At 45.4% G+C, this 13,630-nt stretch overlaps 1 protein-coding gene across 2 annotated transcripts in view; it reads left to right on the top strand.

The window, feature by feature from the left end:
- Window positions 1-13,630, top strand: part of OSBPL6 (oxysterol binding protein like 6) — a 334,312-nt gene that overhangs the window by 217,896 nt on the left and 102,786 nt on the right. For both annotated transcript variants that reach the window (XM_068245435.1, XM_068245434.1), the window contains exon 8: window positions 11,651-11,783. In XM_068245435.1, the coding sequence (XP_068101536.1) occupies window positions 11,651-11,783 (133 nt within the window). The remainder of the gene's footprint in view (window positions 1-11,650; window positions 11,784-13,630) is intronic.

Raw genomic sequence — 13,630 nt, 5'->3', positions numbered from 1 at the left:
ATACATCTGAGTGCCGAAGCTTGCAAATTAGATGCCAAATGCTGTCTCTTCAAGCAGGTTACAACATTACATCAGATAAGCTGACAAGATGCTGGAGGACACTGATTTAAACCAAGTCGTTTAGAATCAGGATGATACCATTTATTGGCTAACTTAAAAGAATAAGAATAAGCAAGCGTTTGGCTGTATAGACTTCGTCGGGCTTCAATCCTGTTTGCTTGCAAGCTGATGGAACAGAAAGCTTTATACATGCAACAACAAAAGGGGATGCATAGATTTATTTCAATACCCTACTGCTACTGACTTAAATGAAGCTGACAAGTTTCTTCAGAAAGCTAAAAGACAATTATTAGTAGCTGTGGAAAGACAATGAGAGAAAAATAATCCCTGAGGGGGAACCCCAAAGACTTAAATAATCATGCAGAAGAAATAAATATTGCAATACTTGGTGTGCAAGAAGACATTTGTACAATTTATCCAGTGCAGGGTGTTTATCTGATTGCTCCATTCTAGGTCTCTCATTACTGAATACTCTGAAACCGATCGTGGAGTGTCTGAAGAGTTCCTGTTCCTGAAGTAGAGTGGACCATATACTGAGGTGGTGTACGTTTTACCCCTCCTCCCGAAAAAAGGGACACCCTTTCCACTGGTGATATGCATAGGGCAATGGTTACTAGAGTTTGGGGGGGTCCCACACTTTCACAAGATGTCTCCTTGCTTCTTAGCAGCCTTCCTCTCTGTGGCGGATGGAAGATGGTATTACCTATGTACTCCATTTCCAAGCTGTTTTATCTATTTGCCTGCTGTGATAAAGAATCCAAGCTGAGCTATATTTCCATTACATTACAAAAGTACAACTCACCTTTGTATTATCAGTTAACATCTGCCTCATGTAAATGTTGATTTGGTTCTTAATGTGTGACATCTGAACAGCTGTTGTGAATCATTCAGTAATACCATGCTAAGTGATAATGCACAATTTCATGCATATCTGTTAATTTATGGGCATGACTCAGGCAAAATGAATGCACTACTTTTCTCGTGGGTATTTTAATGTCTGAATTATGTGATAAAGTGAAGTCAGCAACAAAGAAAAATATGTGATTTAACAGACGGCAAAGGGAGTAACAAAAAGGCCTGTGGAGGTAGCAATATTGCAAACCCACTTTTATTCTACTACATAAAGATCTACCAGTGGTTGAGGGTCTCTATAATTAAAGAAAACGCGAGGTGGGTTTGAAGAATATTATCTGTATACAGAGGCTGGATCTGCCTATACAGCCCAGCCTCTGTTGCTATCCCAAACCCCCCTAAGGTCCCCCTGCACTCTGCAATCCCTCATAAATCACAGCCACGCTGCTGACAAAACAGCTTGTCAGAGCTGGCTGTGTTTATCTCTATAGTGTCAGTCTGCTGCTCTCCCCGCCTCCTGCAGAACTCCAGTCCCCGCCTGCATCCCTTCCCTCCCTGCTGATTGGAGGGAAGGGACGGGGGCAGGGACCGGAGCTATGCAGGAGGCGGGGGAGCAGCTGAGACTGACACTACAGATGTAGACACAGCCTCACAGCACGGCTGTGATTTATGAGGGATTGCAGAGTGCAGGGGGACCTTAGTGGGGTCTGAAACTCAGCATTTTTTCTTTGCTCTAAAAGATTCCTTACAGCTTTAAAGCTGCCATCGCTAAAAAAATTGTAGCAGAACAGTATTCAAACAGTTAAACACAGCACTTTGTCCTGCCATGGAAAGTCCCTTCAGCTTAGCATCCATCTGAAGTGGAGATAACCGTATTTTTTGTTTACATTCCTCAGTCGTTACATTGTGTGTAACAACTGAAAACAACTCTATGTGAAGCTCTCTCTGCTTCAAGCATGCACACAGTTCAGAACAGCTTACTAGAAGATTTTAATATATAATAAAAAGCAGCTCGAATGAAATGCCAGGGCAGCTTTCAGAGCAGATAAACTGTACTTTGGGAATTTTTAATTTGTAAACAGACAATATTACTCGTGCACAAAAGCAAATATAACTGTATGGGTAATAAAAAGAAGAACATACATTTTTATTGACTGTTATTTCAGAGTTTTCGACTACTTTAATAAAGACCCAGAGCCAGTAGCACTTTATTAGTAGTATAAATATCACTGTGTGCACAGAGAACATGAGAACATGAATGTTTCTTTTCATACTTTACTGAAAAATTACCAATATCTGTGTGATAGGTCATTGCATAAAGCAAGTATAATTTAAAACTGATAAACTGATTGTGGGGGGGTTCCTACTTATCACTGTGAAAAATGTATAAGGTTTTATCGCAATAACATTTTCAGACACCATTTTCTCCTAGGTATTATTTTCACACCTTAATAATAATTATTATTATTTAGTATTTATATAGCGCCAACATCTTCCGCAGCACTGTACAGAGTATATTGTCCCTTTTAAGCCACCAGCGAGCAAGAAAATGCTCAAAATAATTTTAATGGTGTAGTACATCTGCACCTACTTTTGAGTACTTTTTTGATTGTAAAATGCTGACACGTTATTTTAAGAGAAGATTAAGTATCTCCTTAAGTGTGAATGTCATGAACAATTTGAGTTAACACTGGTTTTAACCTTCCTGGCAGTATGATTATTTCCGGATTGTAGGGTCTTTTCCGTATGTTCCAGACCCTAAAATCAGGAAAAAGTCATTCTGCCAGAAAGCCAACATCAGCCCCAGCACTCGCCTACCTGGGCTCCAGCGCTGCAATTTTCCCTCCGTCCTCTGGGTGGAGCTGTAATTCTGTAGTGAGATCACTGACGGCGATCTCACGAGTGATTCAGAGCCTCGGAGGTCAGGAAGGAGAAGACGTCTGGATCCTCCGGGAGATGAGTGAAAAAGCCTTCTGTGCACTATACTTTGCATTGAGCACCTGGCCGCTTGGGCTTACCATCAGGGAGGTTAAGTACAAATGCAAATTTGCATGTAGGAAAGGGCATGCAATATTAACAAGTGTGAACTACACCTTAGGGTGTGTACACACATCTAATTGTGCTTCGCCAATGACTAGCCAGTTTTACCACTTCCATGCAGTGTTATTGCCAACAGAATTAGAATACTATGAATACATTGTGTAAGTAAGCACTCATTCTACCCTGAAGTGTAAAATTGGCGAGGCATTGCCCAGTAAAAATTAATTGTGTTCACTGTAAAGTGTACTTTTACTCATAAAGATTGCTCCATGCACACCTTTTCTTTGCCAATCTCATGCTGTTTTGTAAAAATATCATCAATACAAAATCAACATGCGCAGGGCCGGATTTACCATAAGGCACTGTAGGCACGTGCCTAGGGGTGCCTAATAAAAGAAAGGCGGCTCAATCTGCTCCTCGAGCTCCTCCCGCTCACCTTTCCTATGCAGAGTCATGAGCGGAGTGTAAATGATTCATACGGTGAGATCATGGGCGCCCGCAGAAAATTTTCCATGGGGGGGCAAAAAGGGGGGAGGAATAAGTGGAACATTTGGGGTGGCGCTGTGTGGCGCGTGCAGCGCGCCAAAAAATGGGGTATGGCATGCGGCGCGCGTAGCCGAAAAATGGGTGTGGTCATGAACCAGAATGTGGGATGGTGGGACATTAGATTAGGACAGTGGTGGCGTACCTTTTGGAGGTCGAGTGCCCAAACTGCAAAGTCACTTTACTATCACAAAGTGCCAACAGCAATTTAAACTAAATACAAACATTTTAACTCATACATGAACATTATGGTATATTCAAGTTGAAAATAAACTGTGAAGATAAACAATTTCATTCATCCGACTCCTGAAAAATATATTCATTTTTTTTTAGAACCTCCCAGTTTCATTTTCTGTTTTAAAAAGCTGAAAAAGTAGGCTTAATGCTATTGTCTCATATGATCATAATTCATCTTTTTCCATAGTCTCGCAGTTACCAATCATGTGACCCCCAACAAGACAAATTCAGCAATCATGAGGCCCCCCCAACAAGACAAATTCAGCAATCATGAGGCCCCCAACAAGACAAATTCAGCGATCTTGAGGCCCCCAACAAATCATGAGGCCCCCAACAAAACAAATTCAGTAACCATGAGGCCCTCAACAAGACAAATTCAGCAGTCATGAGGCACATAAATAGACAGCATTTCACATAAATAGGCAGAATGCCCCCTTAACATGGTAGACACCTCTCACCTGGCAGCAGTTTCCCAAAATACACTCAATCTGACAGCAGTGGTTCCCCAAAAATAGGTAGCCCCAGGTCTATAGGTGTCCCCAGAATAGGCCAGTGGTATAGATGTCCTGGCCAGTGGTATAAATGTCCCCAGAATAGGTGGCCAGTGGTAGAGATGTCCCCAGAACAGGTAGCCAGGGGTATATGTAGGCAGGTGTATATGTCCCCAGAATAGGTAGCCAGGTGTGCCCCAGCAGGAGGGGAGCAGCGCAGAGAAGAGGGAGAGCTATGGGCATAGTGGGGAAGGGCGGACGTCTTCCCCCCCCCTTCCCTCACCTTAGGGGGCTCTACCTCCCTCGCTCGCTCTCCCCTCCGGAGTCCGGAACGAAGTGTGCAGCGGCTGGGCAACGGGCGGAACTTACCTCGTCTCGCACCTGAACCGGAAGTTCTGGTGCCGCACTCTGGTCTGGACCAGACCAGAGTAGCGGCTAATCCATCCGGCGCCTGCGACGAGACGAGGTAAGTTCCGCCCACTGCCCAGCCGCTGCACAATTCGTTCCGGACTCCGGAGGGGAGAGCGAGCGAGGGAGGTAGAGCCCCCTACGGTGAGGGAAGGGGGGGGGGGGAGACGTCCGCCCTTCCCCACTATGCCCATAGCTCTCCCTCTTCTCTGCGCTGCTCCCCTCCTGCTAGGGCACACCTGGCTACCTATTCTGGGGACATATATATAGGTGTATGTGTCCCCAGTATATGTAGGCAGGTGTATATGTCCCCAGTATATGTAGGCAGGTGTATATGTCCCCAGTATATGTAGGCAGGTGTATATGTGCCCAGTATATGTAGGCAGGTGTATATGTGCCCAGTATATGTAGGCAGGTGTATATGTGCCCAGTATATGTAGGCAGGTGTATATGTCCCTAGAATAGGTAGCCAGGTGTGCCCCAGCAGGAGGGGAGCAGAGAAGAGGGAGAGCTATGGGCATAGTGGGGAAGGGCGGACGTCTCCCCCCCCCCCCTTCCCTCACCTTAGGGGGCTCTACCTCCCTCGCTCGCTCTCCCCTCCGGAGTCCGGAACGAATTGTGCAGCGGCTGGGCAGCGGGCGGAACTTACCTCGTCTCGTCGCAGGCGCCGGATGGATTAGCCGCTACTCTGGTCTGGTCCAGACCAGAGTGCGGCACCAGAACTTCCGGCGCAGGAGCGAGACGAGGTAAATTCCGCCCGCTGCCCAGCCGCTGCACACTTCGTTCCGGACTCCGGAGGGGAGAGCAAGCGAGGGAGGTAGAGCCCCCTAAGGTGAGGGAATGGGGGGGAGACGTCTGCCCTTCCCCACTATGCCCATAGCTCTCCCTCTTCTCTGCGCTGCTCCCCTCCTGCTGGCCGCATGAGCATGCGGCCAGGGGGGGGGGGGGGCAGCGGGCGGCCAGGGTCAGGCAGATGCCCCAATTTGCCATACGTGCGGACGCCCATGGGTGGGATGCAAAAGTTTGGGCAATGTTGTTAATCGTCATGATTTTCCTGTATAAATTGTTGGATGTTACGATAAAAAATGACAGTTGAATATATCATATAGGAGACACACAGTGATATTTGAGAAGTGAAATGAAGTTTATTGGATTTACAGAAAGTGTGCAATAATTGTTTAAACAAAATTAGGCAGGTGCATAAATTTCGGCACCACAAAAAAAAAAGAAATGAAATCAATATTTAGTAGATCCTCCTTTTGCAGAAATTACAGCCTCTAAACGCTTCCTGTAGGTTCCAATGGGAGTCTGAATTCTGGTTGAAGGTATTTTGGACCATTCCTCTTTACAAAACATCTCTAGTTCATTAAGGTTTGATGGCTTCCAAACATGGACAGCTTTCTTTAACTCACACCACAGATTTTCAATTATATTCAGGTCTGGGGACTGAGATGGCCATTAGAGGTGTAGCGAACGGTTCCAGGCGAACTTCGGGGGTTCGCGTTCGCCTACCAAACGCGAACTTTCCCGGAAGTTCGCTTCGCCCCATAAAGCTCTATTGAGCAAAACTTTGACTCCTTATATTACAGCCAGCAGACACATTATTGCCATACACACTGCTCTCAATGCTGGAGGCCCACCCCCCCTCCCTCCTCCAAGTAAGGTCCTTATACTGCCTACACTAATTAGTTAAGGGACAGCTGCTACACACTCTGCTAGGGAGATTTTAATTAGCCTGTTTGTGGGTACCTCCCTCCTCCCTCCTACCCTTCTACCTATTCCCTCCTCCCTCCTACCGGAGGGAGGAGGGTCTCATCTGCCAGGGAATTCCAGTATTTCAAAAACCAGCTTATATACCATGATAGGGATTTGAACCCAGGCCTCAGTGTATGGTAGGCAACTAACATATCCATTGTACCACCAACACTACTAGCTGAAAGTAGCTGAAAGTAGCCTAGCATGTACCATTTATGCTTAATGCAAGAGAAAAATTAGACAAGACAAATAACATTTATATCACACTTTTCTCCTGGCAGACTCAAAGCACCAGAGCTGCAGCCACTAGGGCACACTCTATAGGCAGTAGCACAGATATGTAGCGAGACATGGCCTTGTATTTTGTGTTCAACAGTTGTCAAGAGAAAAATTAGACAAGATAGCAGTGTTAGGAAGACTTGCCTAAGGTCTCCTACTGAATAGGTGCTGGCTTACTGAACAGACAGAGACGAGATTCGAACTCTGGTCTCCTGTGTCAGAGGCAGAGCCATTTACCATTACACCATGCAGCCACTGCCATGCAGCAAATTTTCTAGCATTGTAGGCACTGTTAGGGGGATCATAACTGGTGAGTTTCGGGCCCCTAGGCCGAAGAGGTCATAGCCTAGGGTCAAAAAAACCTGTTTATTTGGGCAATTTCAATGGTAGTGATGCTGACGTACATAAATCGCAGCCATGGCGGTTAGCAACGTCTGAATTTCACGAAATGTCTCATGCAGGTAGAAGACATATTGTTAGACTTGGGCTCCAAAGATGGGTTCCATACATCTCTGCAAACCAGAGTTACACGGGTCCAAAATTGGTAAAATCCCCCATAGGCTTTCATTGGCTCCCTATTTCACTTTCCAAAATCTCACATCTTTTCAAAGGGCAATTGCTCAGCAGTGGCAAATTTTCTAGCATTGTAGGGACCCTTAGGGGGAACATGACTGGTGAGTTTCGGGCCCCTAGGCCAAAGAGGTCATAGCCTAGGGTCACAAAAACCTGTTTATTTGGGCAATTTCAATGGTAGTGATGCTGACGTACATAAATCGCAGCCATGGCCGTTAGCAACGTCTGAATTTCACGAAATGTCTCATGCAGGGAGAAGACATATTGTTAGACTTGGATTCCAAAGATGGGGTCCCTACATCTCTGCAAACCAGAGTTACAGGGGTCCAAAATTGGTAAAATCCCCCATAGGCTTTCATTGCCTCCCTATTTCACTTTCCAAAATCTCACATCTTTTCAAAGGGCAATTGCTCAGCAGTGGCAAATTTTCTAGCATTGTAGGGACTCTTAGGGGGATCATGACTGGTGAGTTTTGCCACTGCTGAGCAATTGCCCTTTGAAATGGTGTGAGATTTTCGAACGGTAAATAGTAGGCCCAATGAAAGCCTATGGGGGATTTTACCAAATTTGGAGCCCTGTAACTCTGGTTTGCAGAGATGTAGAGACCCCATCTTTGGAATCCAAGTCTAACAATATGTCTTCTACCTGCATGAGACATTTCGTGAAATTCAGACGTTGCTAACGGCCATGGCTGCGATTTATGTACGTCAGCATCACTACCATTGAAATTGCCCAAATAAACAGGTTTTTGTGACCCTAGGCTATGACCTCTTTGGCCTAGGGGCCCGAAACTCACCAGTCATGTTCCCCCTAAGGGTCCCTACAATGCTAGAAAATTTGCCACTGCTGAGCAATTGCCCTTTGAAAAGATGTGAGATTTTGGAAAGTGAAATAGGGAGGCAATGAAAGCCTATGGGGGATTTTACCAATTTTAGACCCCCGTAACTCTGGTTTGCAGAGATGTAGGGAACCCATCTTTGGAATCCAAGTCTAACAATATGTCTTCTACCTGCATGAGACATTTCGTGAGATTCAGACGTTGCTAACGGCCATGGCTGCGATTTATGTACCTCAGAATTGCCACCATTGAAATTGCCCAAATAAACAGGTTTTTGTGACCCTAGGCTATGACCTCTTCGGCCTAGGGGCCCGAAACTCACCAGTTATGATCCCCCTAACAGTTCCTACAATGCTAGAAAATTTGCTGCATGGCAGTGGCTGCATGGTGTAATGGTGAATGACTCTGCCTCTGACACAGGAGACCAGAGTTCGGATCTTGTCTCTGTCTGTTCAGTAAGCCAGCACCTATTCAGTAGGAGACCTTAGGCAAGTCTTCCTAACACTGCTATCTTGTCTAATTTTTCTCTTGGCAACTGTTGAACACAAAATACAAGGCCATGTCTGGCTACATGTCTGTAAGCAGTGGCTGCATGGTGTAATGGCGAATGGCTCTGCCTCTGACACAGGAGACCAGAGTTCGAATCTCGTCTCTGTCTGTTCAGTAAGCCAGCACCTATTCAGTCGGAGACCTTAGGCAAGTCTTCCTAACACTATCTTGTCTAATTTTTCTCTTGACAACTGTTGAACACAAAATACAAGGCCATGTCTGGCTACATATCTGTGCTACTGCCTATATAGAGTGTGCCCTAGTGGCTGCAGCTCTGGTGCTTTGAGTCTGCCAGGAGAAAAGTGTGATATAAATGTTATTTGTCTTGTCTAATTTTTCTCTTGCATTAAGCATAAATGGTACATGCTAGGCTACTTTCAGCTAGTAGTGTTGGTGGTACAATGGATATGTTAGTTGCCTACCATACACTGAGGCCTGGGTTCAAATCCCTATCATGGTATATAAGCTGGTTTTTAAAATACTGGAATTCCCTGGCAGATGAGACCCTCCTCCCTCCGGTAGGAGGGAGGAGGGAATAGGTAGAAGGGAGGAGGGAGGTGGGAGGAGGAGGAGGAGGGAGCCCAGAAGAGGCTAATTAAAAGCTACCTAGCAGAGTGTGTAGCAGCTGTCCCATAACTAATTAGTGTAGGCAGACAACTGAGTCAAATGGTATAAGGACCTAGCTTGGAGGAGGGAGGGTAGGTGGGTCCTCCAGCAGTGATGTGTATTTCACTCAATCATGTCTGCCTCCAGGTATTAGAGCCTTTGAAACATGTTTTTCATCATTTTTCTAGGTATCAGAATTTTTTCTTTTTTACAAAGTTCGCCTCCCCATTGAAGTGTATTGCGGTTAGCGAACTTTTTCGCGAACCGAACCTTTCGCGGAGGTTCACGAACAGGGTTCGCGAAACGAAAATCGGAGGTTCGAGACATCTCTAATGGCCATTCCAGAACGTTGTACTTGTTCCTCTGCATGATTGCCTTAGTGGATTTTGAGCCGTGTTTAGGGTCCTTGTCTTGTTGAAAGATCCAGCCCCGGCAAAGCTTCAGCGTTGTCACTGATTCCTGAACATTGGTCTCCAGAATCTGCTGATACTGAGTGGAATACATGCATCCCTCAACTTTTGCAAGATTGACAGTCCCTGCACTGGCCACACAGCCCCACAGCATGATGGAACCACCAAAATATTTTACTGTAGGTAGCAGGTGTTTTTCTTGAAATGCTGTGTTGTTTTTCCTCCATGCATAACGCCCCTTGTTATGCCCAAATAACTAAATTTTAGTTTCATCAGTCCACAGCACCTTATTCCAAAATGAAGCTGGTTTGTCCAAATGTGCTGTAGCATACTTCAAGCAGCTCTGTTTGTGCTGTGGGCGGAGAAAAGGTTTCCTCTGCATACAGCATCTCCTTGTGGAAAGTGACTCCATCTGCAGCAAGATGATGTTGTAGGTCTTTGGTGCTGGTCTGTGTGTTGACTCTGACTGTTCTCATCATTCGTTGCTTCTGTTTATCCAAGATTTTTCTTGGTTTGCCACTTCGAGCCTTAACTTGAACTGAGCATGTGGTCTTCCATTTCCTCAATATGTTCCTAACTGTGGAAACAGACAGCTGAAATCTCTGAGACAGCTTTCTGTATCCTTCGCCTAAACCATGATGGTGAACAATCTTTGTCTTCAGGTCATTTGAAAGTTGTTTTGAGACCCCAATGTTGCTACTGTTCAGAGAAATTTAAAAGACGAGGAAAACTTACAATTGACCCCCTTAAATACTCTTTCTTATAATTGGATTCACCTGTGTTTGTAGGTCAGGGGTCACTGAGCTTACCAAGCCAATTTGAGTTCCAGAAATTATTTCTAAAGGTTTTGGAATCCATAAAATGACAACAGTGCCAAAATGTATGCACCTGCCTAATTTTATTTAAACAATTATTGCACACTTTCTGTAAATGCAATAAACTTCAATTCACTTCTCAAAGATCACTTTGTGTGTCTCCTATATGATATATTAAACTGACATTTTTATTGTAACAACCAACGATTTATACAGGAAAATCATGACGATTAACAACGTTGCCCAAACTTTCGACATCCCACTTTAACCAGCTGAGCGGTCTGGACGAGCTCAGCTCGTCCATCACCGCCGGAGGCTGCCGCTCAGGCCCTGCTGGGCGGATTTTCATCAAATAAAAAGCAGCACACGCAGCCGGCACTTTGCCAGCCGCGTGTGCTGCCTGATCGCCGCCGCAGCGGCGAAAGAGGGTCCCCCCAGCCGCCTGAGCCCAGCGTAGCCGGAACAAAAAGTTCCGGCCAGCGCTAAGGGCTGGATCGGAGGCGGCTGACGTCAGGACGTCGGCTGACGTCCATGACGTCACTCCGCTCGTCGCCATGGCGACGAGGTAAGCGAAACACGGAAGGCTGCTCATTGCGGCCTTCCGTGTTACTTCTGGCCGCCGGAGGCGATCAGAAGAACGCATCCGGAGCGCCCTCTAGTGGGCTTTCATGCAGCCAACTCAGTTGGCTGCATGAAATAGTTTTTTTTTAATTAAAAAAAAACCCTCCCGCAGCCGCCCTGGCGATCTTAATAGAACGCCGGGGAGGTTAACTCGCCCAGCTCTCGGCATTCCACTGATGAGATCTCCCTTCAGTCAGAGGCAACTTAATACTTAGGGCACCTCTGGCTATATAATACTATGAAGCTCCTGTAGATACTTATGACGGGCAAAGGAAGTTAGGGAGAAGTGACAGCTGGGCCAGCCAGTACACTTGTGGTGCAATTTGGCGGGGGTTTGTAGGTTCATGGATTGTGAAGTCTAATGTGCACGGACATCTGTGCCTATAGGCTCCTGTGATGTAAATGCGGGCCTGGACATGCTTATCTATTATGTATCAATGACATTTTACATAATTATGTGTCCTGAATAGAATATGGTTTCAAAAAGGAAGAAAGGCCTGAAATTCCAGTACAAATTCTACAATGTTATGAAGAACAGAACTGCTTATATATAAACCCTTCTCTTTATTTTAGGTTCCACAGAACAATTTCATTTGGCAGTCTCCCATCCCTTGTAGCACCAGTCTCCCAGCTACGTGTACCACTGGTCAGAGTAAGGTTGTGGCCTGGCTACAGGACTCGGAGGAAATGGATAAATGTGCTGAAGGTAGGGTTTCTTTAAGATATTTAAATGTCGCTCTTATATATTTTAGTGCTTTAACTTGGTTTTTTGATATAGTAAATGAAAAGGCAAATGGTTGTTCTTGCAGTGAATGCGCTACTTTGCATCCATGGCAACAGTACTCTATTTGGAATACAGATCACTTTCTTTTGAAAGGAAAATTCCCAATCTTGCTTGACTTATTTGAAGCACAGAGCAAGAGAGTACATTCTTGGCATGTAGATCTGTGGATTCTGATAGTAAAGTTTACCATCAGAGAGCGATCTGTGGGTCCCCTTGTATCACAGGTGCTGCTACCTGTATAGAACAGTGCTGGATATGGAGACAGAAAGGAGAAAAAAGCGCACAGTGTGATACCAGTAGGTGAGGGCTCTAGGCCCTATAGGAATGGTCTCACCTGGTTGTTTCGAGGCTGGAGAAATATATATAGGTTTGCCAGCTGTCACGCTTGTGTCCCTCTTATGCCGGGGACCTGGCTTGCACTGAGATCCTCACAGTCTTGGATAGTGATCCAGTCGGGATTACACGGTGGTTATTTGGAACATGCTGTGGTGGGCGTGTAAACGTTTTTCTGCGCTCAGATTCCCCAGCTATGAGTGTGGTAGGAGATAAAAACAGCTAGCAAATCAAAGCGGTGTTAGCCGAAAAGATATGCAAAGGCTGTGTTTAAAAACTTTATTGCGACGCGTTTCCCAGGGGAGCACCCCTGCTTTATCAAGCATAAAATCCTATATAAAATCCTTTATGCTTAAAAAAGCACTATATTAGGGGTGACACATATAGCTGTTGTGACTTGACTGCCATTTTGGACAGAGTTATGTCAGATAAACAATCTCATAAGCCAATATTTCCAAGCTAAGCGACAAACAAGGTTAGGTGTCTAGCAGTACCTATGAGGATGGAGCTGATTGTTTAAAGGCACTTTTTTTAAAAGACACCTGGCACTGCTCCGTTGCTTAACAAACAAGTTTCACTTTTCCATGAACATGCAAGTTTGTAAGGGATACGCATGTGACGCAAATATGGAAAGTTTGGTCAATAGGGACCTAGAAGTAGGGCATCCCTAGAGAGCCTGGTTAAAGGAGGCCAAGAGGTCTTGCTCTCTCTCCCAGGGATAACCACCTAGAGCAGAAAAAGTGTGTGAGCACGAGCATCGAAAAGTGAAACATAAAAGAATCATGGGTACTGTCTGAACCAGAAGAAGGGGTCTGCAGATCAAGCCTTTTTAGGGGTGCTTAGGAGTCATGGGAACCCCCAAGTTTACTGTCACGATTCCCCTTCTCATTATGCAAGATCTATTTGGACCTTTAAACTCTAGGGACTGTGGGATGCAAAAAACAAATGTCCATGGTCCTTCAACCTCCCGGACTAAGGGCGCTATTTTTAAACCCCCTCGTTTTAGTCCCATCACCCTTCCATCATAGAGAGTCCCCGGGGTGCTACCTGATGTATCCCAGGATTCCACCTCTCACCTCCAAAAAGTCCCCTGATCCATTAAACTCACGTCCCATGCTAACCCTTGTGGCCCTCCCCAGAAGAATACTCTTGATACTTTTTCTTCTGGGAAATTGATTAGCATCTCAATGACAAAAATTGTTCCCAACTGTCCTGATTGGACCTTTGCCCCCCTTATGTCCTGAGGCAAAATGCGTACTTTAGGTTGGGAAGAATGTACTCTCGGCAATCTTTCAATTAAGAGTACCTCCTCACTTACCCATCTAAAATGAGGATAAGTGGCTGAATATGGATTGTGTGGAATTGTCTCATATTGTGACCCGTTGAGTGAAGATGGTGGTACCTGTGTTGGCTCTCCCTTTCCAGGGATCACTCTC

Source organism: Hyperolius riggenbachi, chromosome 7 (genome assembly GCF_040937935.1).
Source record: "Hyperolius riggenbachi isolate aHypRig1 chromosome 7, aHypRig1.pri, whole genome shotgun sequence".
Classification (NCBI taxonomy): Eukaryota; Metazoa; Chordata; class Amphibia; order Anura; family Hyperoliidae; genus Hyperolius; species Hyperolius riggenbachi.
The sequence above is the reverse complement of the archived record's forward strand: the minus strand, read 5'-3'. Positions and strand labels throughout refer to the sequence as shown.